A 26823-nucleotide genomic window follows, 5' to 3' on the forward strand; every position below is an offset into this window, starting at 1 on the left:
ATGCTCCAGCTCTGGACCTCTAAATTAGGCTTGTAACCTTCAATTTACTAGGTTCACATCCTAACACTCAGATGTACATATTGTTATTGGGTCATTTTAACAATAACACAAAATACCCAAAAAAACGAATGACTGACAATGGGCGCAACATATGGAATGGAAATCCACTATTTAGGAAACATTAATGCCAGATTTAAGCATTTGCATATATTAATACTTTTTCTCTGACGCAACAATCTCAGGGGGCAGATCTGCATCATCCAAGGAAAGTTTTACTTTTAGCCCAGTATTCTTGTATGGTAAGGCCCCCCCCCCCAGTGGTGTTTGCAAGATGAAGGATGTATCAATATTGTACATGACACACTCCTACAATATATGCCCATCGGCGCTATGTACCATCCCGCAAGGCGGATGAACCATGTGTAAGACTATTGGATCAGCCTGAAGCTGGCATTCCCACACACCTTCTTTGGTTTTCTATATGCACCCCGCCTTAACCTGCCTGTCAGGTCCACTCACAAGCAATGTCCGTGTTTACATTGCATTTGAAATGTCTAACCTTTATGCCAGTGGCCTGTAGAGATTGGTGATCAGGAGTCAACTCATTAAAAGGATACATTATTCTTTTCTCCAAGGCCTAGTCTGTGGGTCAGCTGTATGCTTTTTTATCCATCCTTTGCTACCCTTCAGAAAGGTTGTGTACTCCATGCATCGTCAACCCGCTATACTGAATTGTGTTTCCATTTTCACATATTTGGCTAGTGCCTGACAGTATCTGAGGGACTTGTGCATATCATTTCGATTATTTGCAGAATAAGCAAGAAGTAGAGAACACTAAACTGTGCACAGCAACAGAATACTCCCCATCTCCTGGCTGTCTGGTCGGAGACTCCAGGCACATGAAAAAGTCTAAAACAGTGCAGCTACTTTATTGAATGGCGCCAAATCCTTTACACCTTTTCAACATGACTGGCAGTGGGTTATTACCCAACTGCCCGTAACAAAGAAACTAACCTGGGAAATCATTCACGCAAATTGAAGACCTACAGAAAAAAAACCCTGTGAGCTTGGCTAAGCATAAAGAAAGGTCTGTCCTAGGCGCTTCTGCTTTCTGCCAGTCTGCTGCCTGGAAGTGATTCCTACGGACAGGAAGTGCAAGGAGATCAGAATAACTACTAACACCCACCTGAAGTCGCCCCTGGACAACTAAGAACCATTGGAGCAATGGCAAAGGACATGTAGCTCACCATCAGTAGCGGTAACCAGGATCCAAAGGTCACTGAGGCACCTATCATTAACTGTAGGTAACTTCTCTTTCTCCTGCCCTGGCACCCTGACTCTTTTCCAGCTTGACAGGTGCATGCATCCCTAATGCCTAAGAGCCTTGCATTAAGCCTGTGCTCCGAGCTTCATTTGGGGTTACCATGGTCTTGCCAGGTTGTGCAGAGTTCTAGGCATTAAACAGTTGGGTTGCCCTGGATTGTGTACTTTAACTACAAGATATAGTTTGTGGATATAGCCCATACGTACTTGGACTGTATGCCATTTTGTGATGTGTGTTCTTGGGTTGCAGACAGTCTTAACGTCCTACACCCTTTCTGACACTTTAACACCCATCACCTCTAAATCCAGACCTCATTTGGCTAGTCCCTTCAGGCTTATCAATCCTAAAGTCCAGGGCATAACTAACCCTAATATAAAGGCAGCCTGATCATCCTGCAGTACAAATCAATTGCATTTCTCAAAGGAACAAAATAATTCATTGAGCAGCCTCCGAGAGTTCGCCCAGGTTCGCATTTTGATTTACCTGCGTCTTCTGTACACCGCAATTCTTTTCTGCAATATCTATCGATTATTATTTGTCAACTCCAGAATCATTTAAAAGTTCTCAGTAATGTGTTTTTTCTTGTTAAGTTTTATCCTGACCAGATATTTATATTTTGTCTGACCCACTTGCTATGGACTACTTGGCCAAGGTACCAAGGAGAGACTTTCGTGCATCAGCTTGTTTTCACAGACCAGTATCCAGCATCCTGGCGACTAGACAACCCATGCAGCTACATGTTTGATGCTGCTGGACCGTCCCAGTCCAGAAACTTAAGAATCTGGGAAAAAGACTGACAGCGTCATGTTGAGGTATTCAACCTCACTGAGGTTACATAGTTTGAGTCCTAAATAGGAGCATGTTAAATCACAGACAAGTAAAACAAGAACTCCTTCTTACTTCCATTCTGTGTTCACCAAATATTACCCAATATATAAAAGTGAGCAGTATCCTCTGATGACCAGGCTGTCAGTTTGCTGTGTTTTAGCCATTCAAACCAGTTTCAAGTACAAGATGTACTTAAAGTTGCCTTCACCTAAAGAATTAAATTATCACTAAATGTATAGCTTTGAGGGGAAAGTCCACAGTGTCAACGAAGTATGAATAAGCACTTATTTGTAAGGCAAAATTATGTACCCCGTTCAGAGGGACAGCCGTAATAAAACACCTCCTTTCCAGAGCCACTTTCCTTATTAATATTAAAATATACTAACACACCATCCAAGTAACCACCTTGAGTGCTTGTAGACAGGGATGCAGCCAATACCCGTCTCTTGGACTCATGTCCCTGTGCACAGTGTATGATGTGTCAGCTTCATCCACGTTTCTCCTCCTACCTGACTGTTTGAGTCTTCTGGTACTATGCTCTCCAGTGTGCTGCACCATATTTTGTTAGATTACATCTCTCCATATCACCTGCTGCTGTTATCTGTGACCCCAAACACATGTGATTGTTTCACTATTGGGCAGCCACCCAACAACCTTCAAAATTAATTTTTCAACTCTTTCAAAGAAAAATCTCATTTTAGGAGCGACTGCATATATACCATAGGTGGATTACAAAATAAAACTTTATTAATAACACTAAGAAAATCTGCTAAACACGAACTGGTTCAACAATATTTATATAACACACTGGTCCTTCAATAATCAAACACATGCATTTTCTATAAAAACAGATTCAGGGTCAGCTAATAGTTTCTGAGTCCCAAAAGCAATATCTGATGTGACATAGCTTTCCATGTTGAAAGTAATATTACATAATATCTACAAGTATTATCCTACTGGCAAAACATGAACATATTTCCTGGTTGGGACTCAGCATCTAGAATATTTGCTTGATTTTTTATAGTTAAAACTTGCTTAGGTTCATAGGCACTAAACCTGTGCTTATTAGAGATGCTTGACAACCTAAAGGTTCCCAAATAACTCCTACTGAGGGCTATCTAAAAGTTGATTAGGTTTATCAAGGATTGATTTAAAGTGCGAGGGAGTTGTACATATGTTCAAAACTTTTCTTTGAGTGTCCATGGGTAACAATTGATTAGATCTCTAAAAAGCATACATTCCCAGGACCACATGATTTACTTTACAAGATATATGTAGGCCTGCTTGCCAGTTTACTGAATAAAATCCTTTTTTTAGGTCTACAAAGGCCAGGCTTTCAGACTCAAGACCCATTCATCAATTAGATATATGAAAATATGTCTTCTAGTACTGAGATTAAACCTTCAATAGCTATATGAAGAAGTGCCTTTTAGTGACCACACATTAATTTAGTCTATTAATACCAACCTTGCTGTGTACAGAGGTAAAACCTGGTTCAGTGTATTAACGTTTACCTTTAAGGGCCACAGAAGGCTGCATAATAAGGCTAACAACACATATTGTTTATCCTGAAGTAGTAAATGAAGAGGTCTATGGTGACTTACCTTCCAGTGCCCAGAGGTAATACTTAATGAGGATGATTGCTTCTTCTCTATCTTGTGTCAAATTTATCCCAAACCCTGCCATCATTAGGACGATGTCCATGTCTATTGCAGCTCTGATTTTCTGCACTGTGGGCAGGAACACCACTAGCAAAAGAAGCGCCACCTAAAGAAGGGATCCATATGTAATAAAATAATAGCAATGGAAAGAAAAGTGAAATGGTACAAAAAGCAGAAATAAAACAGTGACACATGCCTTATGCAGCAGATAATTTCTGTTGTACATGAGCAATGAGAGATTTGTGAAACTCTTGTTCTATTCTTAGTCAATTCAAGTGGAATGGAGGGGTGATTTAGAGTGACCAAAAAAGAGTCTAGAAAAAATAGTCTCCTCCTGACATGGTCATCATGATAACTGACACCTAATTGTTTCCTGAAAAAAAAAGTCAAAGAGAAGAGATTTTTCCTCTCAATTTTCAATTCAATTCTCAATATTATTTTGTGGTTAAGTTCTGTAAAAAAAAAAAAAATAAATAAATAAATAATATATATATATATATATATATATATATATATATATATATATATATATATATATATATATATATATATATATATATATCTCTCTCTCTCTCTCTCTCTCATGGGGGAAATAGGGAACTCAAACTGAGAAGGCTCGAATCAAGGAATCAAGATACATAATCGACATGCAAACTGTAATCCCTGATGGCCTCAATACAGAGGAAGAACTTTCAATTCACCTAGGTTAAGATAAGACAGGAGTCCGTACATGTAGATTGAAATTGAAGTCTGATGTCTGGGTAATACAGTGGAGGAAATGAATTGTGAAAAGAATGTCTGCTGCACATGTAAATACGCACATATTGATTTAATTTTGGTTCTACATTAATTGTTTTTTTTTAATAGATGATCTGGCGCCTGAAAACTTGAATTTAATTAATTGATAATAGCATTTATGTAGTTATTGTGAAACCGTGATTAGTGCCCATCCAGGGCTCAATTTTGTTTAAATGAATTTACCAATAACATGCAATATATAGGAGGTTAACAACATGTGAAGGGTTCATGAAAGCGCAGAATTTGAAATTGGTAACATTGCTATAATCTCTCAACTTTTAACTGAAGATGTCTAAATTGTATGAGGTTTGGATCAAGGCATTTAAAATTACCCACAAGCGCTTGTAAATAATTATTTCAATCTTTTCTGTATAAAAACAATTCTGTTTTGCATATACAAATATTTATCTGCATAAATGATAACTAAATCTGAAATGGAATAATTTAGCATTAACAAGACAAATGTTAATATGGCACCCACATTTGTATATACATTTTCTTTTGCGGGGAAGTCCTATTTCTATATCATTGATTTACGAGAAGTAAACACTGCTGGCGACTGTTTAAAATGGCGACTATGCTAGTATGCACTTTGTATTCAGTAGGGAAAAGGCGTCGAACGCCAAAACGCATCCTGTATTTTGAACCTATACACCAATAAACTACCTGGTGAGAGAGTACCCTACGAGTGCAGCCCGTTCTTTACCCGTTATCGGGGATTGAAGCCAGAGTGATATATATATATATCTCATCAATAATAATGATTTGAATTTAAAATTCACTGCCACTATAAGTGAGATACAGGATGAATTCTTGGATGTCTCAGTTTATGTGGATATGGGAATATTGCATACCAAATTACATCGTAAGGAGCCGGCTGGGAACTCGGTTCTTCATGCAACCAGTTCCCATCCCAGACATTTAATTCGCAGTATCCCTTATGGAGAATTTTTGCGGATCCATCAGATCTGCAGCAATAGTTCCGACCTAAGAATCTGTCAGGAGGAGGCATTAGATAGATTTCTTAGTAGAGGTTATACCAGAAAAGATCTTCTTAAAGCACGTGACAAAGCAAACACCTCACTTAAGGAAAGAAATCCTAGCAACATTACTCCTGACACTGAAACCCCCCTTGAAGTTGGTACCTTGAATGTGACCCACATCCAGTCAGTAAGGCTGGTCACAACTTATTCTAAACAGCATAAACAAATAAGACAAATAATGCAGAAAAATTGGCCTATTGTAAAAACTGATTTAACACTTTCATTGTTACTTCCCAATGCACCTGTATTGACCTTCAGGAAGTCTAGGGCAATGCGGGATGATTTGGCAAGAACTAGCCCAGAAGTAAAAATATCAGGTTCATGGCTGACACACAAAAATGGGTTTGTGAAATGCAACTCCTGCAGGGCTTGCAAATGCGGAACTAGTACAACTGAATATTGGACTCCATTTTGAGACTCAACAACTAAAATTGATGGATTTTTCACTTGTCGCACTGACTATACGGTTTATGTATTATGCTGTACTTGCAATTTAAGACATATTGGTAGTACCAAGTTGCAAGTATACAACCGCATACTTCAACATTTGGGGGCAGTAGTCAATTCAGACCCTAATTATCCGGTAGCCAGGCACCTTAATTTAGCTCAAAACAATAACTTAAAAGATCTGGACTACTTTGTGATAGGGGCAGATCCAAAAATATCAGAGGAGGTAACCGTGAGCGTCAGCTCAGACAATTGGAAAGTAGATTCATCCTGGAGCTCGACACTAAGATGCAGAACGGGCTCAACATGGGGGAGGATCTACATAATTTTTTTATTAATCAGTCCGTTGCCTTCTCTATATGTCATGAACCCTTTTTCCTGCATTATGGCACTTTAATTAGTTGATTGCTGAGTCCATTTATATGAGCTACTTAACAATGTACAGTCATTTCCCCTTAGTGGGTTCTTTTTTACTTGTAGGTTCCCCACTTTTTTCATTTCTCTAATTAAGTACACAGTTGACTTTTTTGTTTGTGACGATTGGTATATTATTGGGCACTGGCCCATTATATCATCAATCTTCCACAAACAACGGTCTATGTATAACATTCTTTGTTTTGGATACTGCTGCTGTATTTTATCTGTCCTTTATTTATGGACATATTCTCGGGGCTCCGGGATGATATTCATTACTGCTGCCTTTTCTATTTTAATTGTTATAGATGTACAATATTGGCACTTTTTGCACTTTCACTTTAAAATGTTTTGTTGCTATATATGCACATGAGTCTTGATCTTAATATTTCGATCAGATACATCTTTTTGCACTAATGTCATATGTTTACAGAAATCTTTGCTACATTTGCACATATTTATATATGAGGACTCATCAAATGTATTTATATAATAGTAGAAATGGGAATTTTCCTACTCAATTCTTGATGTCCTGACATGCTCTTTTATCTATATCTATACTAATACAATAAAGCGAGAGCCCAAACCTTTGAGGGGGGTAATCTCAGAAACCACAGCACCAATCACAACACCCAATACAGCGTTGGAAAGGGCAGTTGCAGCAGAAGTACATAGGCTATGCAGACGCCCACCATATACATTTAGAAGATAAAAGAACCGTGCCAGCAAATTAGTCCCTTGTGGGCGTGTCTGCGTTGCGCTATGGGCGTGTGCTGGGGGCGTGACAAACGCCCTTCATGCCATGTCTCATATCGTGTGCTGTGGGCGTGTGCTGGGGCGTGGGCGTGTGCGGGGCGCGGGATTACGGGAAATAAAAGCGAGTGTTGTGCCCAATATTTCATTGTTTTTTCTTCCCAGGTTCTGTACATTCCAGCTCCGGGTGTCCACCCTGCTAACTTTAAATACCCCTGCACCCCATAATCATAACCCACCCTTACTCTTTAAAATACCCCAACACCCTTAAACACTAACCCATCTTAACCCTATAAATATACCCTGTATCCCAAAACCATCCCTAAACCCTAAAAATACCCCTGTACTCCAAAACCCAAACCTAGCCCTGAACCCTATAAATACCACTGTACCTCAAAACCCAAACCTTCCCCTGAACCCTAAAAAATATCCCTGCACCCAAAACCCAAACCTAGCCCTGAACCCTAAAAATACCCCTGTACCCAAAACCCAAACCTACCCATGAACCCTAAAATATCCCTGTACCCCAAAACCAAACCTAGCCCTGAACCCTTAAAATACCCCTATACTCCAAAACCCAAACCTACCCCTGAACCCTAAAAATACCCCTGTACCTCAAAACCCAAACCTAGCCCTGAACCATAGAAAAAACCCTGTACCCCAAAACCCAAACCTACCCGTGAACCCTAAAATACCCCTGCACCCCAAAACCCAAACCTAGCCCTGAACCCATAAAATACCCCTGTACCCCAAAACCCAAACCTAGCCCTGAACCCTAAAAATACCCCTGTAGCCCCTGTAGCCCAAAACCCATACCTATCCCTAAACCCGAAAACTACCCCTGTACCCCATATCCCAGAACTATATCTGAACCCTTAAAATATCCAAACACCCCAAAAAATATACCTCTATACCCATACTTACCTTATCCAAACATAAAAAAACATGCTTTTACCATTCATGCATTTACAACGAATTTCGTTGTAAATGTATGTGTGATAAAAGCATATAAAATGTAATGCCATGCGTTATAATGGCATTGCAGAGTCATGGTACTTTCCTACTGAAAGTATGTGGAGTGATGGTACACAGAAATAAAGTTGCAGAATAATGGGTGTTTACCCTCCCCCGGTAAGTACATTGGCGGCACAGCGGCCCACATCTCCAGCAACATACTCATATTTTTTCACCACCGATTTGAAAAATGCACAGGTCTCTCTCATTGATGGCCAGCACCGACATACACTTTTAGACACAGCTCCCGCCACAAGTTCTAGAATTGCGAACTTTAGAGCTAGGGAGCTACGTTCGAATCTCGGCATCAGCTCAATATCCTGTTGATTCCAGGCAAATCGCTTTGTCTCGCCGTGCCTACCACAAATGAATGTGTTCTTCTGTATTGTAAATTGTGCTCATGCCATTTTGTCGAGTTCGCGCTATATGATTTTGCAAGGAAAAATAAAGTAGAGAAACTCGAGTTCACACACTACTGAACGCGCACTCTTAAGTGCATCAGCAGTGCACTGTGAAGCGGAGCGTTTCCCAGGCCTGTCACAGATAAGAAATGCTATCAAAACGAAATCCTACGAAACAATATTCTACTGGCCGGCAGCAATTCATACCCGGACAACGTCGGGACGGGCTGCTAGTATTATATATGTGCGAAACAATATTTATTGATTTTAAACTCAATATTTATTTATGCATTCATAAAGTATTTATGTGAAGCATATCTACCTTATTTGAAAAACATATATATTTAACAAGTATCTTGTTTTTCTATGTCTATGACCATGTGACATTTGAAGTGATTTGACTCAAAAGCATTTTTATTGGCCTGTACCTTCTTTAGTTTTCACATTTAAGAATCACTAGAATTGTGGAGTGTGATCAAAACAGACTTGTTCTGTTGAAACGCGTCATGCTGATGCACTGGCCAGGACTGACTGAATGCCTTTAAATAATGAAGCACTGAGAAACATCATTGGAGTCCCTGAGTGGTTCGTACCCGGGATTGCTGCGCTGAAAATTGCTGGCGTACTGCATGATTTTGAGATATAGATATATATATATATATATATATATATATATATATATATATCTCGTCCCAGGAACTTCAACACTGCCACAATAGCACGCAGATTTGAAAAGACAATGAGAGGAACCCAGGAATGGTGCCACACAAAGTGCGTGTTTTATTTCAGCTCAATTTTGCTCAGCATGCCCGCCATTACGCGTTTCGACAGTATCCACTGTCTTGATCACATGATGTGATCGCAAAGCCACAAGGGAATTTATGTACAGAATCAATGACACAAAAGGTGGACTACAATCAACCACCCATTTGTAAAAACAATGTTTTCAAGGGTTCAAAGAAACAAACAGGGGACTATACAAATAATTCATAGTTTTCCTGGTCTTGAATATAACCCACAGTGGGTAAATGAATGAAGTATATACATTGTGCAATATAAAGGCAAATAAATAAATATATAAATAAATACATTCATAAATATATACATATAAATATATAAGTCATAAAAACATAGTGTTGATTTCATCTTTCAAAGACAGTGTTTCATGACCCTTAAAAAACATTAAGAACATCATTGGAGTCCCTGAGTGGTTCGTACCCGGGATTGCTGCGCTGAAAATTGCTGGCGTACTGCATGATTTCGCTATATATATATATATATATATATATATATATTCACAAAACACTCTCCTCCTGGAAAGTAAATGAGTCGCACTCGAAGCTTCTTTTCTGCCGATTTTAATTTTATGACTGGAACAGCATGTGGCATTTCCTGACGCGTTTCGTTCTCCTCGAACTTTTTCAAAGGTGAGCCATTACACCAAGACACGCCATTTGGTTACTGCAGTTGGATGTGGTATTTAAGTTCACTTCCTCTGATGGTGCTTTAATGTTAGGATCACTTCCTGTAGTGAACTGCATTCTGGAGCCTGTAGTACCAAAGGCTGTGTCGCATTTATGTCCCTCCAGTGGGTAGTGTCATTTGCTGCTGTACAAAATATAAGTCACTTTAATTTAGTTTTGGCTGAAGTTTCCCCGTGTTAGCTCGCTTTTAAAGCTGACTCGGGTCCAATACCAGGGCAGGTCCTTTCACGACTCAACACGAAAGGCTCAGGGTCGGAGGATGATGGCGCTCTTCTGGTGGTGCGTTACTCTTCGGCAGAGCCAGCCGATTTATATTCACAAAACACTCTCCTCCTGAAAGTAAATGAGTCGCACACGAAGCTTCTTTTCTGCCGATTTTTATTTTATGACTGGAACAGCATGTGGCATTTCCTGACGCGTTTCGTTCTCCTCGAACTTTTTCAAAGGTGAGCCATTACACCAAGACACGCCATTTGGTTACTGCAGTTCGATGTGGTATTTAAATTCACTTCCTCTGATGGTGCTTTAATGTCAGGATCACTTCCTGTAGTGAACTGCATTCTGGAGCCTGTAGTACCAAAGGCTGTGTCGCATTTATGTCCCTCCAGTGGGTAGTGTCATTTGCTGCTGTACATATAATATATATATATATATATATATATATATATATATATATATATATATATATATATATATATATATATATATATATATATATATACAGTAGTCTCTCACCACACAACTACCCAGCAGGTAGAACATAGGAAAAACCACGCGAGTCCCAATCTTCATTGGCAAGTTCATTGGTAAGGAAAGTTCACCAAATCTGACGCGTTTCGGGCGTCCGCCCTTGGTCACAGATCGTCAGGTAAATGAAAGAACATCCCTTTTAAAGGGTACATTGCACGAATTCAATTGGTGATTTTTTTCATTTGCAACACCATGTGATTAGAAAATAAAAACCGAGGACACACTACATATGGCTGACCTAGATAGTCTGTTTTCCAAACCACAGTTGATATATACAAAAGTCGAGAGGAAGGAGATATTGTTTCCATAATTACATTTTGTTGCCAAAATCATGCAGACATTTCGTATTTGGTTGCAATGTTTAACATCATGTAAACTTCAATTCAAACAAATGCTGTCGATGTCCAATTAAAGTGACACATGATACCCGCATAAATGCTGTGGCTCAATAGATTGCAGTGTTGGAGAGACACAATATAACTAATGGTCATCTGTCATTGTAAAGTGCAATGTGCGCAGATAAAGTGCAGATGCAATTGCGCAAAAAACGCAAAGTAGTCTGTGCAAACATGGCATACAAATAAATAACAAATAAATATATATATAAATATTTATAAATAATTTCATGTTAAAATCACCCAGGATCGTCAATTGATAGATCCTGTTGATAGGCATATGACCATATAAAAATATATTCTCTATTAATCCTTTCGCAATATGTTAAATTGTTATATATATATATACATACATATATATATATATTGTTTACCAGTCCGCATACACTCCGATCGAGGAGGACATATATATGGAGGGGACTGACAATGCTGCAACAAACTTTCACTGCAGATCGATAATGGCATTCTGCTGAACTGAGGAAAAACACCCTCTCTTTGCAGCAATGTGAGGGACTAGACTGTGAATACTAATGGGACTCCAGGTACCATAATGCCCAGCACACCGCCATAGGCGTCCACCAGAGGCGTGGCATAAATGTGAACAACATCACCTGGAACCCGGTTGCAAGCTCACAAGGACTGAGGCAACACCTCTGAAGAAGTTTTTAAGCAAAAACGAAACGCGTCAGGTGCCTCAACACTGCTGAATAAAAAATGCTGTCTGCAAACTGAATACCATGTGCGTCTCCTTTTCTCTTCAAACTGGGAGAGAATGCCTGTTGATATATATATATATATATATATAACTGTGCCCAGGGCCTGTAAATGAAATGCTACTAAAGTACTTTAAACATGTCTCAAACTGTGTGCAATTTTAAACTGCCATGTCGAGCTGGCAAAAGAAACCATTTGTCAGGCCCAAATATTCCATTTTAATATATTGAAGTCAATCCTAGGGTAGAGGCCTGGGCAGTACAGAGGGCAGGGTGCAATGTATTTTAAGAGTAGGATATACACTTTTAAGTTTTACATGTCCTTGTAGTAAAACACTCTTACATTTGTTTTTCACTCTTGCAATGCCTATCTCTCCAATATGGTAACATTGGAGTTACTTTAATACATTTTATTAGAGCAATTTACAAGTGGGAATAGGTAGCTAGAGTATGTTTGGTGTCTCTGAAAAAGTAATTTAAAATCCTGTCTTATGGTGCAGTTGGATTCTAAATTGCAATTCTGAAAATGCCACATTTAGAAAGTCGTCATTTTCTTGCAGCAGCCATTTGGTGTTTGAAGCTTATCTGTGGGTCACATGACTGGGTGTAACTGACAGTTGGGCTTTGTGTATTCCTCCTAGACAGCCACACACAATGGAGCGCTTAACTGTGACTGGATGGGCCATCAATGGAAGGATGGGCAAGAGGAGCTGAGCCTAACCCCACTTCCACTTAAACAGGTTGTGTCCAGTCTCCAAAGGGCTGCATACCCCATGTTGTTAGTCTGGAGCCAGGGCAATGAAGGCAGGGCACCTGTGCACTTCAAAGGCATGCTTTTAGAAGTTTCTTCCCACATCAAAGGCACAACTGTGTATAAATACTGGCCCTTACACACCAGTTCTTCAGTACTCTTCTGGACCTGTAGATACTCTGACCTTGTACAAAAACTATTGGGTGGCTGTAGAGCCTCTAGAGGCAGTGACACCCTACTGCCAAAACCACCAAAATTCTATAACAACAAAACGTATAACTGAGCCTTCTCAGATATGGTCCTAAGAATTTGAAACTCACTACCTCCTGAAATCAGACTGAACTCTTCAACTGCTTCATTCAAGCAAGAAGCTAAAGTGATACTGATAAACAAATTTCTGTATAGAACTCGCAAATTCTACTCCCGGACACAATATGTCCCATAGTCTGCACTCATGTGTATTTCTTGCATGTTATGTTCTTAACTTTGCTTTTTTTTATTCGTTTTGGACCCTGAGGTGGACTCTCTGGGGGATGCTATTACATCTTGTTCCATCCTTGATGATGTTGTTGATTCTACCTGTTTCCGGAACATTTGTAAAGCGTTCTGCTACTCGCAAGGGTCATGTTTGTGCTATATAAAACGTTATGAATAAAAAATAAAATAAAGAAGGAAAGCTGTGTTGTTCGAAGGTCTGCCACTCTGCTGGACTGCTGCTGTGAGGAACTGCTGCCCTGCTGTGCTGACCTACTGCCTTCTTGTCTGGGGAGGAAGAACTGGACCTGCAACTTCATCTTGAACCCAGGAAACCAGAGTGACTCCAAGATGTAGTCTGCTGCCCTCATCTGAGCCCCAGGGACATAATGTCTCTCCAACATCCTGCACTGCCCCCTGGACCGAGCTGCAGTGATTTCCTGACCCCAAGTGGTACACCTCAGGTCCTGGACTTTTGGTGTGTCTGAGCCAGCTGAAACAAAATTCGCACGCATAGTGCCGCCAGTCCAACTCTACTCACCCAAGCATGGACCACCTGAGGGGGACCACCAACGCAAGGCTCCATCTGCCTGTCCACGATGCCCAGTCTGCTTTTCGTGGTACGAACCCTACCTCCCACAACACTCTCCTTGCGGCCCTCTACAATGTCGATGGGACACCTTGAGAAGGAAAGCTTCAGCAGCACCTGCCTGGGGACTGTAGCAGACCTGCGCTCAATTGCCTGCCTGAACTTGTCACTTTGACCCTGCCCAGTTTGACAAGATATCCTGAGTTAGCGCTTCCTGCTTTTTGCCGCTATTTCCACTAACACCTTTATAAAATCACTAGCAGCCCGTCCCGACTTTGTCCGGGTATGAATTGCTGCCGGCCAGTAGTATATTGTTTTGTAGGATTTCGTTTTGTTAGCATTTCTTATCTGCGACAGGCCTGTGAAACGCTCCAATTCACAGTGCACTGCTGATGCACTTAAGAGTGCACTTTCAGTAGTGTGTGAACTCGAGTTTCCCTACTTTATTTTTCCCTGCAATGTTATATAGCGCAAACTCGATAACATGGCATGAGCACAATTTACATTACAGAAGAACACATTCATTTGTGGTAGGCACGGGGAGGCAAAGCGATTTGCCTGGAATCACAGGATGTTGAGCTGATGCCGAGATTCGAACGTAGCTCCCCAGCTCTAAAGTTCGCATTTCTAGAACTTGTGGCGGGAGGTGTGTTTAAAAGTGTATGTCGGTGCAGGCCGTCAATGAGAGAGACCTGTGCATTTTTCAAATCGGTGGTGAAAAAATATGAGTATGTTGCTGGAGATGTGGGCCGCCGTGCCACCAATGTACTTACCGGGGGAGGGTAAACACCCATTATTCCGCAACTTTATTTCCGCATACCATCACTCCGCATACTTTCATTACAAAAGTACCATGACTCCGCAATGCCATTATAACGCATGGCATTACATTTTATATGCTTTTACCATGCATACATTTGCAACAAAATTCGTTGTAAATGCATGAATGGTAAAAGCATGTTTTTTTTAATGTTTGGATAAGGTAAGTATGGGTATAGGGGTATGTGTTTTGGGGTACTGAGGTATATGTTTTGGGGTGTTTGGGTATTTTAAGGGTTCAGCTATAGTTTTGGGTTATGGGGTAAAGGGGTAGTTTTAGGGTTTAGGGATAGGTATGGGTTTTGGGGTACAGGGGTACTTTTAGAGTTCAGGGCTAGGTTTGGGTATTGGGGTATAGGGGTATTTTTAGGGTTCAGGGGTAGGTTTGGGTTTTGGGGTACAGGGGTATTTTAAGGGTTCAGGGATAGGTTTGGGTTTTGGGGTACAGGGGTATTTTAGGGTTCAGGGGTAGGTTTGGGTTTTGGGGTATAGGGTTATTTGTATGGTTCAGGGCTAGGTTTGGGTTTTGGGGTACAGGGGTATTTTTAGGGTTCAGGGGTAGTTTTTGGTTTGGGGTACAGGGTTATTTTAAGGGTTCAGGGATAGGTTTGGGTTTTGGGGTACAGGGGTATTTTAGGGTTCAGGGGTAGGTTTGGGTTTTGGGGTACAGAGGTATTTTTAGGGTTCAGGGGTAGGTTTGGGTTTTGGGGTACAGGGGTATTTTTAGGATCCAGGGGTAGGTTTGGGTTTTGAGGTACAGGGGTATTTATAGGGTTCAGGGCTAGGTTTGGGTTTTGGGGTACAGGGGTATTTTTAGGGTTTAGGGATAGGTTTGGGTTTTGGGGTACAGCGTATATTTATAGGGTTAAGATGGGTTAGTTTTTAAGGGTGTTGGGGTATTTTAAGGAGTAAGGGTGGGTTATGATTATGGAGTGCAGGGGGATTTAAAGGGAGCAGGGTGGACACCTGGAGCTGGAATGTACAGAACCTGGGAAGAAAAACCAAAGAAATATTGGGCACATTGCTCGGTTTTTTTCCGTAATCCCGCGCCCTGCACACGCCCATGCCCCCAGCACACGAAATGAGACATCGCATGAAGGGCGGAACATACCACACGCCCCCAGCGTTTGTCACACCCCCAGCACACACCCACAGCACAACGCAGACACGCCCACAAGGGACTACTTTGCTGGCACGGTTCTTTTACCTTTTAAATGTATATGGTGGGCGTCTGCATAGCCTATGTCCTTCTGCTGCAACTGCCCTTTCCAATGCTGTATTGTGTTGTGATTGGTGCTGTGGTTCCTGAGATTACCTGCCTCAAAGGTTTGGGCTCTCTCTTTATTATATTAGTATAGATATAGATCTAGATATCCGGGTCCACGAATTGGATTTTTGTCAACTTGGTCTTGTTTTATTTATTAAACTCAGTTCTATTTTTCTAAAGTGTTTGGGTTCGTATTTTTATGGTGAATTCACTTGATTACTGTTTGAAATATTGCACAAATACATAACACATTGACTATAAGTTAAGCCTGACTGCTCTGTGGCAAGCTACCAGGTGGTGAGCACAGGTTTATTTGGGCTTTCTTTGTGCCTTACCCTGACCAGGGTTGTGGTTGCTTCTTGACTAGGGCTCACACCCCAGTTAACCAACAATCCAATTTCTCACTATAATTATATATATATATATATATATATATATATATATATATATATATATATATATATATATATATATATATATATATATATATATATATACACACACACACACACACACACACACACACACACAGAAATTCAGACACTTGAAGTGTTGTCTATTACCTGATAAATGCATATTCCACCGACTGTAGAAGAAAGGATGAGCTTCAGAGGCAAATGAAAGCCTGCAATGTAAAATAAAGAATTTATAGATATGACAGATGATAGTTTGCCTGTGGGAGAAGGCACCCAAGATTCACATCCCCCCCACTACCAAAACACAAAGAGCAATTCATTGTTTATGACAAAGACAATAGAAACAGTCTCTCACGAATCAGGTATGCCTGACCATTGAACAGAATCAGTGAATCTGGCGAGAGTCCATACCCCCTGTTTCACTGCAACTTAATAAGCAAGATGTAATCATGTGTCTCACCCACCACCTCATACTACCATGCCCCTAAATTACACACAGTTATAGATAATCCAAATACTCACACAGCATTCTCACAACACTTACACCCAACCTCATACATATGCCACAAACTACAGAACACCCATTCCAAACCGTTATTGCTCTCTCTACAGTACTCCATGCAGCAGACATAATAGACCTTGTCAACTGTCACAGAAATATTGCTCACCCTAAAGATCCTCCTTACACAACCCAGATGTCCTTCTTCCAACACGCCACACGTTACAGCATCCATTGTGTCGACATTGCACAAGAGAAGAAAAGAGGCCTTGCTGTCATCCATAAGTCATTCTGGTCCTGCAGCAAGGCAAACAAGCAGCAATCAAATCCATGGAGCTGCTAAAATGACATGTTCACTCTATTCAACTCTGACCCCCACCTTCTGTCTCATCTGCTGGTATCCCAGGAAGAAAAAAGGTTTCACTGATGAATTCTCAGATCTCCTTGCCACCTGATGTATCTGAAAAGCCCACTCCACCTTCTTGGGTGACTTCAACACTCAGACAACACAAGCTCAAAAAATAAAAAGACACACTTAACATGGTGCAGCATGGCATACAACCAACATAGTCCAAAGGCCACACCCTTGACCTTGTTTTTTCAACATAACCAACTATTCAATGTGAACCACTCATACCCCCTGGACTGGACCAATGACTTTGCCATCCCTATCTCACTTCTCAGCAGCCTATGAAACAAACCAAAGTCAACCCAAAAGAGAGGACCAAAACTTCAAAACATTCAAAGACTTTTTCACAGACAACAAAGTGTGTGGACTCCTCGCTCAGCCTATCAAATCCATATCTCATGCCAACACCCTTCTAAAGAACTGCAGCCCTTTTTTGGAAAACTATGTGAACAACCATTTTCCAATTAAAACACACAAGTGCAAGCCAAAGTCTTTAGCACACTAGTACTGCAAATACATCACTACAATGAAATTCCCTACACGAAAGACACATACAGCTCATAACATCAGCCACAGCAGTCAAAGCAAAGTACTATACTAGACCAACAGAATCTGTGAAGGTACCAACTGAAGCAGAAGGCTTTCCAAGAAAATCAGAAATTGCATCAACCTTCTCATCCATGCAGTGGGGAATAGGTGTGTCCGGCAAAGTAGAATGCCATCAACCTCTTCATCAGTTAAAATCGGCAGATTATCCAGCAGCACATCGACATAACCAAAACCTCTTAATTTTAGGCCCACCACTTCTTGTAGAATGTTGCAATGGGCATCCTTGAAAGTCCTATCACTTGCAGGTCTTGCTGACATACTCAGCTCCTCAAAGCTACTTACTATGAAGATGATGTCTTACCCTCATTCTTCATCAAAGTTCTCTTCCCAGAAATTCACACACCTAAAGAATTTTACTCATCTTCAAGATGACTGAAAAAGCAGTCTATCTTCAACTCCAAGTTCACATAAATGCTAGCCATCTCCTGTGCGACTATCAATCCCTCGTAGTATCATATCTGGAAGGTCATGCCCTGCTACTTGGTCTCCCAGACTTCACATAGGCACTTCTTTAGGGCATCCTACAAGCTGCAGCATGGCGTGTCTAGGCCAGAAGAAATACAATTGCATCCCCTCCATGCTGATGGAATGCCATAACCTCCTCTTGTCGACCGACACATCTTCAAAACAGATTCAACATTTACAAAGCAATAACGACCAGCACCCATGCTCATCTTGCAGACAAGCTCACCATCTCTGGTGGTTCTCGTCAAACCTGTAGCCAGGAACCATCAAACTGCAGACTAAGAAGTATAAAAAAGAAGATACAAGACAGCAGGCAATTTCCATCTGTACATCCAGAATCTGAAAGTATATCCTCATATCAATCAGGATTGCCCCAACGTGCTCCAACTTAGGAAAGTTTTTAAGATGCAACTCTTTAAAGAACATTACATAACAATGCATTAACAGCCCACAAACCATCTTCCTCTCCTGTCAGTCGATGACTTTATTTTCGTCTCTACTGTGCTCTGCTACTTTTGGTTAGGCTTACTGTTAGACCTCGCATCCTTGGCATGGATTTTCCCTAACTTTTTGCCTTTTATCCTCCTGTATTGCTGACTTCGGTTTTGCTGGCTTTAGGGCACGGCACACTTTACCACTGATAACCAGTGCTAAAGTGCATGTGTTTAATCCTTAAAACATGGTAGAATTGGCTTACACCCAATTGGAACATTTACTTTAATTTAATTGCGGGTTTATATAGCGCTAGGAATCGACTTCCGGAGGAGTATCTCCGCGCTTCGACCGCTGGGGAATCCGTCCTGGCTCACCCTGAGACCTTTCCCCTATGATAACATTGCAGATAACTTATTATATTTAATAATCTATAACAACTTTCAATTGGGAAGAGGTAGAAAAGTTTAGTTTAATCACGGTGTCTAAAGAATTGTAATTAAAAGCCCTTTAATGGTGAAGTCGAATTTGTCATCACAATTGTGAAAATGCCTCTTTTAGAAAGCTACCATTTGTTTGTCCTAAATATTTGGTGCTTGCAGCCTGTTTCTGGGTTACATGGTAGCTGGGAGTTGGACTTTGTGTATTGCACCCAGAAGGTGAGACAAAGGGAAGCAGTGGCAGGATGTGCCACTCTGGGTTGATGAGGCGGAGGAACTGTCACCTACCACCCTTGCACATCACAAAGGTACTGCCTTAGCAATCTCATAAAGGGGTAGAACATTGTGGTCATAAACAAGCTCGGGCCAGGACAGGAAGGAAGGGGATGCCCAACATCTGAGGGCGGTGGAATCCTCTAGAAGTTTCTTTAAAAGTGGCACTAGGTAATAATGATTGGACCTCAGACCTGAACTCTTCAGTACACTTCTGGACCTGTGTACTCTGCTGTGCTGCTGAAAGGACTGGCACTCTGCTGGACTGCTGTCCTGCTGTGCTGACCTACTGTCCTCTTACCTGGGTGAGAAGAACTGGACCTACATCTGTTGAACCCAGGGGCTAGTTGGCAAGCTTCCTGACCAGAGCCTCAATGACAGAAGGCTCCAACAACCTTGAACCCAGCACCTGGACTCTGCCATCTGTGAGTCCTACCCTGCCAAGTGGTGCCTCCCCAGTCGTGGACCCTTCAAAATGTGCCTGAAGGCATTCTGCGAGCCAATTTGTGGTTTTAGCAGGGCAGACGCATCTCCTTTGCTGTGCAGTGCTACCCTGATCAGAACTGACACATCGCCTCTGCTGCATGTATTCTCTGACGAAGGGACTACCGTTCGCCACCTGCAGCCTCCCAGGAATCGCCACTGTGTGACACATCTACTGGGTCCATGTAGCCGGCACGCTCTCTATCGTGGTCAGCCTGATTTTGTGACTTGCGCCAGACATCCACAGTTGGCACTTTGTGCTTTTTGATGTTTTTTTCACTTAAATCTTTAAAACTGTATATCTTCAGTTCTACTACGTGGATTTTTGTCGTTTTGATCTGGCGTGAATGCCATTCGGTATCTTCAGCTCTTTTCTCTAGTAAGTATGCCTGTTACAGCAGGGCGTGCAGGTCCTTCTCAGCCTCTGAGGCTGTATCGGTGCGATAGTATGATTAGCAGTTGGGACTTTGTCTGCTAGGTTACGGTGGTCCACTCACGGTAAGGTCAGATCTGCAGCCGCCTGCTCTTGCAAGGAACGAGAGTTTTCAACAGCCACCAGTACCGCGTCTAGTTTGTGGTCTATGGACATTGAGCCAGCAACCCGGTCTGGGGGGGGGATGAAGCCAATAGTGGACGGAGAGAAGGCCCTCTTGGAAGGCGCAGGGGTGTTGTCTATGCCTGAGCATAGGTACCCCATTGCAAGTGGCAAGTTGAGTAGGCTGCAGTGGAGATCCCATCTCCCCCAGAGTGCTGGGCCCGCATGCCAGTGCCAGAAGGCAAGGCACAACCACCCAGCACAAGCAGCCCAGTCTATGGCTTCAATGAGTGGCAACAGAACATGAGGGAGACTGTGCACAGTGCAAGGTAAGTTCCAGTGGAGAGTTGCCATGCATAGGAGGGAAAAAGCACAGTCACTGGGGCCCGCTTGCACTTACAGTCAAAAAGAGGTGTGCAGCATGAGCAGCCCCACAAGCTTGGGCAGATGGCGCTGTAGGATATCTAAAATTCAGGATAAGCGTCTGGTCGCCCTGGATACTATTGATGCCACAGGAGAGGGGGTTTAAGTGAGGCCGCTCAACTTTTGGGGGTACTACCCAAGGCAGGTCCTACCAGTAAGCCCTTGCATGGCGGATGCAATGTGTTCTGTCTTTTAAATCTTTTTCTAGTGTGCATTTGACTTTTGGTGTTTTTGACCTACCTGCTTTTAATGGGGAAATCTGCGCTTGGGGAGAATTGTGATTTAGAGAACGTCATCTTTGCTTGCAGTAATTTTTGTGGCATTTTAAAGCCGGTCCCCGGTCCACCACGGTCACTTAGCGGCCGATTGTTGTGGAGGGACGCGGCTCCTCCCCCTGCCTACGTCATTTCCGCAGACGGCACGGGACTTATTCCGATGGTTACCCGGCCGCGCAGCGGGCGTGCCGATGGCGGAGGCGGCCGGAGCCGGGCACTCTGCTGGTGGGAAGCCATCTATGAATAAGGTACTTTTATATGACAGGGAAACTCTTCTAGAGCTAAGTGCTCACTTTCAATTTAAGAAAGGTGTTAATATAGAGACGAATTGTTCAAGACCAGGGTCGATACTGCAGTTGGTATAGCGTCAATGATATCTCTAGTATACAGCACGAGGTCTATATTCAAGGACAGGAAGAGCCAGTCGCTACACTTGAGCACCAACTATATTTTGAGGTTCTACTTTTAAACTGTCGCTCACTTAATAAACATGCCTTGCATATCTATGATATACTGGCTGAAACCAATCCTGATGTGTTGTTTCTGACTGAGACATGGCTGTCCGCCTCATCTAATCAGACTATAGCTTCAGCAATCCCCCCGGGCTACTTGATTACTAGGAAAGATCGGACTGGAAGCAAAGGATGTGGGCTTGCCATTATTAGTAAAGAGGGCATAGCTATTAGCTGTATTCCCATGGAGGGCATTGAAGGGACGGAATGTTTATGTTTTCAGGCTTCTTTGTCCCCCCATCAGCGCTTGGTGGGAGTCCTTGTGTATAGACCCCCAGGGCATGCAGGAGCTTTTCTAAAGTCTAATGGTGATGCTATTGCTCCTTTGGCTCTTAGATGCAAACATTTTATGGTTCTGGGAGACTTTAATATACACTTGGAGTGTAAGGATAGCGCAGAATCTTCCTCCTTGTTGGAGTCGATTAGGGTGTTTGGTATTGTGCCATATATATCTGCCCCCACACATGAGAAGGGCCATACCCTTAATCAAGTATTTGCAACAGAGCCCCCCCACCCATACCCTGGTCTGATTATTATCTGATCAGTTTTAAGCTACCTAAAGTGACAAGGTATGCACAGGCCCAAGTTAAGCAGCCACCCTTCATTTCCAGAGCTTTTTATAAGATCACTCCAGAGGTTTTTATAAATGTGAATTAGATCTTTATCTACCTACTCTTATTGGTGATAGAGACCTGGATGCTGAAGCTTTGTTAAAATGGATTGCACAAGGTACCCTGTCCCTGGCCCCTCCTATCTCACGTCCTATAAGAATAATTAGATTTTCAGCTCCTTGGTTCATGGACACGTTATGTCAGTGCAGAAAAGACTGTAAACGTCAGGAAAGAGTTTGGAGGAAGGATTTTAAAGCGGAAAATAAAATGAACTATAAAGAGGCTTTACGAGGCTACCATAAAAAGATACAGGATGCTAAGAAGAGTTTCTTTGCTTCAAAAATAGTTTCTGCAGGAAACAAAAGCAGAGAGATCTTTGACATTGTAAGAAGCTTTTCCACATCTAAGGCTGCAAATAGGCCTGCCTCTCCCTCGGATGAGTGGATTGGTAATCCAGCTAATTTCTTTTACAGTAAGATACTGTCTATACAAGCTTCGTTCAATGATCCAGACTTGACAGATGTGTGGACCCCTCTACGGGCTGTCCCCCAGTGTCGGGAAGATGGGCGTTCTCTCTCCATCTTTCCAACTATGCCTCTAGAGACATCTCTAGCAATAATGAAGAGACTGAAATCAGGCTTGCCTGTAGATCCTTGCCCGGACAAATTTTTGGCTTCTATGGCAGAGATTTTGAACCCCACTTTTAATCGTGTGCTGAACACTTCTCTTCTTAGTGGACGGATCCCAGCTGGATGGAAGTGTGCGAAAATAATCCCATTATTAAAAAAACCTACGGCGGATCCTATGGTCCTTTCTAACTATAGACCTATTTCTCTTCTGTCTTTCTTTGCAAAAACAGTTGAAAAATACGTCCACACAGTAATCAGCAATTTTGCAGAGGCTAATAATCTGTTTCACTTTAGCAGTCCGGCTTTAGGCAGAATCTTAGTACTGAGATGGCATTACTGGAGGTATATGAATCCATCAAAGAGACCTTGGATGTAGGTGGCAAAGCGGTTTTGATCCTTTTGGACCAATCCACGGCATTTGACACCGTGCCCCCTGGCCACCTCCTGCAGAGACTGAGGGAATGCGGGCTTGCGGGCACGGTATTGAAGTGGTTTACTTCCTTTTTAGAGGGAAGAAACCAGGAGGTTTGGGCACCCCCTTTTTCATCAAGGGTGCCGACTTTGAGTGTGGGTGTGCCTCAGGGCTCTATTCTGAGCCCTGTACTCTTTAACCTATACATGGCCCCACTAGCATCATTGGCGGAAGATAATGATGTCTCGATAATATCATACGCCGATGACACACAATTGCTGTTCACATGCAGGAAGGGTGAGGAAATCAATGGGGAGAAGATCAATAAGTGCCTAAAAGAAATTTTTGCCTGGTTTAAACATAACCATCTGAAATGTAATACAGACAAATCTGAAATCATCTTTTTTAGCTTCCCCCCGCTGGAGGTCTGGAAACAATGGTGGCCCCAAGATATGTCGCCTTCCCAGTCTGCGGTTAGGACTGTTAAAAACTTGGGTGTAAAAATGGATGATGCCCTCTCCATGGCACCTCAGGTTCGGTCATCAATCAGAACTTGTTTTGGTCTGCTGAAGGTGCTCCAGAGATTTCTATTTCTACTACAGATTGAACACAGAAAAATGGTTATTCAAGCACTTATTATCTCAAGGCTGGACTATGCCAACGTCCTATATCTGGGCCTTCAGGAGTTCTTACTTAATAAAATGCAGGTGGTGCAGAACGCAGCAGCCAGGGATGTCTTGAGCTTAGGGCCTAGGGACCGGATCTCTTGCCATCTTAAGAATTTGCATTGGCTACCGGTACGCAGTAGAATCCGCTTTAAAGCTCTGGTCCTCGCTTTTAAGGCCCTGCATGGTATAGGTGCACAATATATCTCTAGGAGAGTCTCTTTTTATGTAAACTGGCAGATCCCTCAGATCTGCCCATCAACATCTTATGGTAACCCCTAAACATCTTAGAGCCCGCAAAGGTGGTCGCTCCTTTCAAGTGCTAGTGGCTGGACTGTGGAATAAGCTGCCTCTCTCACTTAGACAGGTCACTAATCTGCTTGCTTTCAGGAAACAACTCAAAACCTGGTTGTTTCAGCAAATAAACTAATATTTACATTGTCTATCTGGTCTTCTTTTCTCTCTCTTCCTTGTATCCGCCTGCTCTGGGCCTTCTTCTGTTTTAAGCGCCGGGACACTCTTTTGAGTATCTGCACGCATTAGAAATCCTTTTTAACATAACAAACCACAGTCTGGGGAAGGCAAACTCAGCAGCATCTGTCTATTTGCACCACTGGCCCTCCACGCAGAGCGACGTTGCACTCAGGGGCTGCAATTCCTCAATCTAGTTCTACGCTGCAAGGCAGTGGCAGAGAAACATCTCACCAGGGTTGAAGCAGTATGTTCGACACAGCAGCGGTTCGTTTCTGATGGATGGCACAGGGAATCAGGATAAACGAAGAATGCCAGGGTGATCGGTGCGAAGACTCCTTAAAGCACGGTAGCCATTCTTGCCATGTAAGCCACACCCCCTAGAATAACTTTCTTCCATGATGGACTGTTATCTCCCTTCTTATTCCTTGTTTCAACAACATATCAGTGATTGAGATCAGAATCAGATCTTTCCTCTATATGGTAATCAATGTATCTCAAACTATTTTGCAAGAAGCAAATGAGTATTCGGTCACTAGATACTTGGATGCAAACAGCTCAGGCAAAGAGCAGGGAAAGATGTCATGGAAGGATGAAAAAAGCGATGACGGCATATCAGGATGCATGATGGGATGTATTTATTTTTATTTATTTGAGTTTTATATAGCGCTGGCTGGACCCAGATGTATCAGAGCGCTTTACATGAGGTTCAACATCATTACGAAGTTACATCAGTTACACATCACATCTGTTATTGGAGAGCATTTAAAGAGCATAGAAGTCAAGGAAGAGTAGCGTAGAAGGGTAAGGGACATGGGAAGGAGGAAGATAAAGTGGAGAGATGAAGAGAAGTGTGCCCAATGTCCGGCTTGGTAGGTGACAGCCGCGGGGGAGAGGGGGGGTGTCCACAGCCCACCTCTTCTATAGCTGTCAAGATAGCTCCACCGGGCATCGTTCAAAATGCTAGGTCTCAACGGTCAGTGGGGGAGGAAGGAGACAGCGGGGAGAAAACGTGAACTATGCCCAATGTCCGTCTGGGTAGGTGACGGTCAAGGGGGTGAACCGGGACCAATATCCTCTACAGCTGTCTAGCAGCTCCACCATGTTGCCATGTTGCTCAGGTCTCAGCGATCAGGAAAAACAAGAAGAAACTATTTTGAGTAGGTATGTTAGCTACAGTTGCATAGTCAAACAGAGTAACAAGTCCTGGATAGAGGCTAGCCGAGAGGCCACCCTGCAGTGACTCCACGCTCAAGGAACCATCCCCCTGAACGACGTTGCTGCTGAAATCCACGTGTTGGCGGAGATGGCGACACTTGGCGTAGTCCTGCTCGGTATTGGAGAAGAAGCTGGGGCCTGCCATAGTGGCTGCCAGAGAAATGAAGGCAGCGGGGGCCGCCATTTTAAAGTCCGGCACGTCAGGACCGTCCGGTCCGGACGTGCCGGACTTTAAAATTGCAGATTATGTAGATCCCTTTGTAGGCATAGATGAGGTGGATTGGTCTCCACCACGATGAAGCCCTGCTCATGAGAGACCACAGACGGCTCGGATGCCAAGCTGGTGTCGAGAAGCGTGGGGTAGAAGTAGCACAAGGAGGACAAGGACGAAATCACGGCATGCTGCAGGAAGGTGAACAGCAACTCCCCTGTGCCCTCCACCGAGTAGTTCTTACCAAGAGTAGAGAAAGCTGATCTGTAATGTGCATGGGGGACCCCCCAGGGTGCACTGCTGAGCCTCCCGTGGCTGCCTGACGGTGGGTGCCATTTTGGGATCAGGTGTCTATCCCAGGGCTCGCCGGGGGCACTGCTATATTGTGAAAGCGCTACTGGATTAAGTCCAAAAGAAGGGGGTACCAGAGCCCCCGTACCGGTCATCAGGGGTCTCAGGGTCATCAGAAGTGCCCTCGCTCGCCGTCTGTTATCCCTCGGTGAGTGACAGCAACGGTGGTCAGCGCGTGCAGTCAGCGCCGCGTCTTCACTTTAAGGAGCGCATCGGCAGCAGGCAGATCAGAGTTCCAAAAGGCGGACCAAGAGGTGGGGGTGCTGAGCTCTTGAAGAAAAACAGAGGCCATCGGCGGCGTACTTCTTACGGCACTGGGCGAGTTCTCATAGCTCCCTGGGCACCATCTACTCGGAATCAAAGGCAGGGACTTCGCAGTTCGATAACTCTGCGGAACCAAGTCTAAGAAGGGCGATAAAAGGCTCCAGGTGATCAGTCTGTATTCCGGTAGCGGAATCATTGATTAAGGTGGGATAACAGTGCGGCAGAACACCGTTCAAGAGGTTGGAAAAAGAGTTCACCACAGAGCCTCAGCTCCGAGCGGCCATGTCAGGTGCAG

At 42.9% G+C, this 26823-nt stretch overlaps 1 protein-coding gene across 2 annotated transcripts in view; it reads right to left on the reverse strand.

Moving 5' to 3' along the window:
* Window positions 1-26823, reverse strand: part of STRA6 (signaling receptor and transporter of retinol STRA6) — a 391743-nt gene that overhangs the window by 75900 nt on the left and 289020 nt on the right. For both annotated transcript variants that reach the window (XM_086959278.1, XM_086959276.1), the window contains 2 exons: window positions 16489-16550; window positions 3757-3919 (listed from right to left, as the gene is read on the reverse strand). In XM_086959278.1, coding sequence (XP_086815404.1) covers window positions 3757-3919; window positions 16489-16550 — 225 coding nt within the window. The remainder of the gene's footprint in view (window positions 1-3756; window positions 3920-16488; window positions 16551-26823) is intronic.

Source organism: Lissotriton vulgaris, chromosome 2_2, assembly GCF_964263255.1.
Source record: "Lissotriton vulgaris chromosome 2_2, aLisVul1.2, whole genome shotgun sequence".
NCBI lineage: Eukaryota > Metazoa > Chordata > Amphibia > Caudata > Salamandridae > Lissotriton > Lissotriton vulgaris.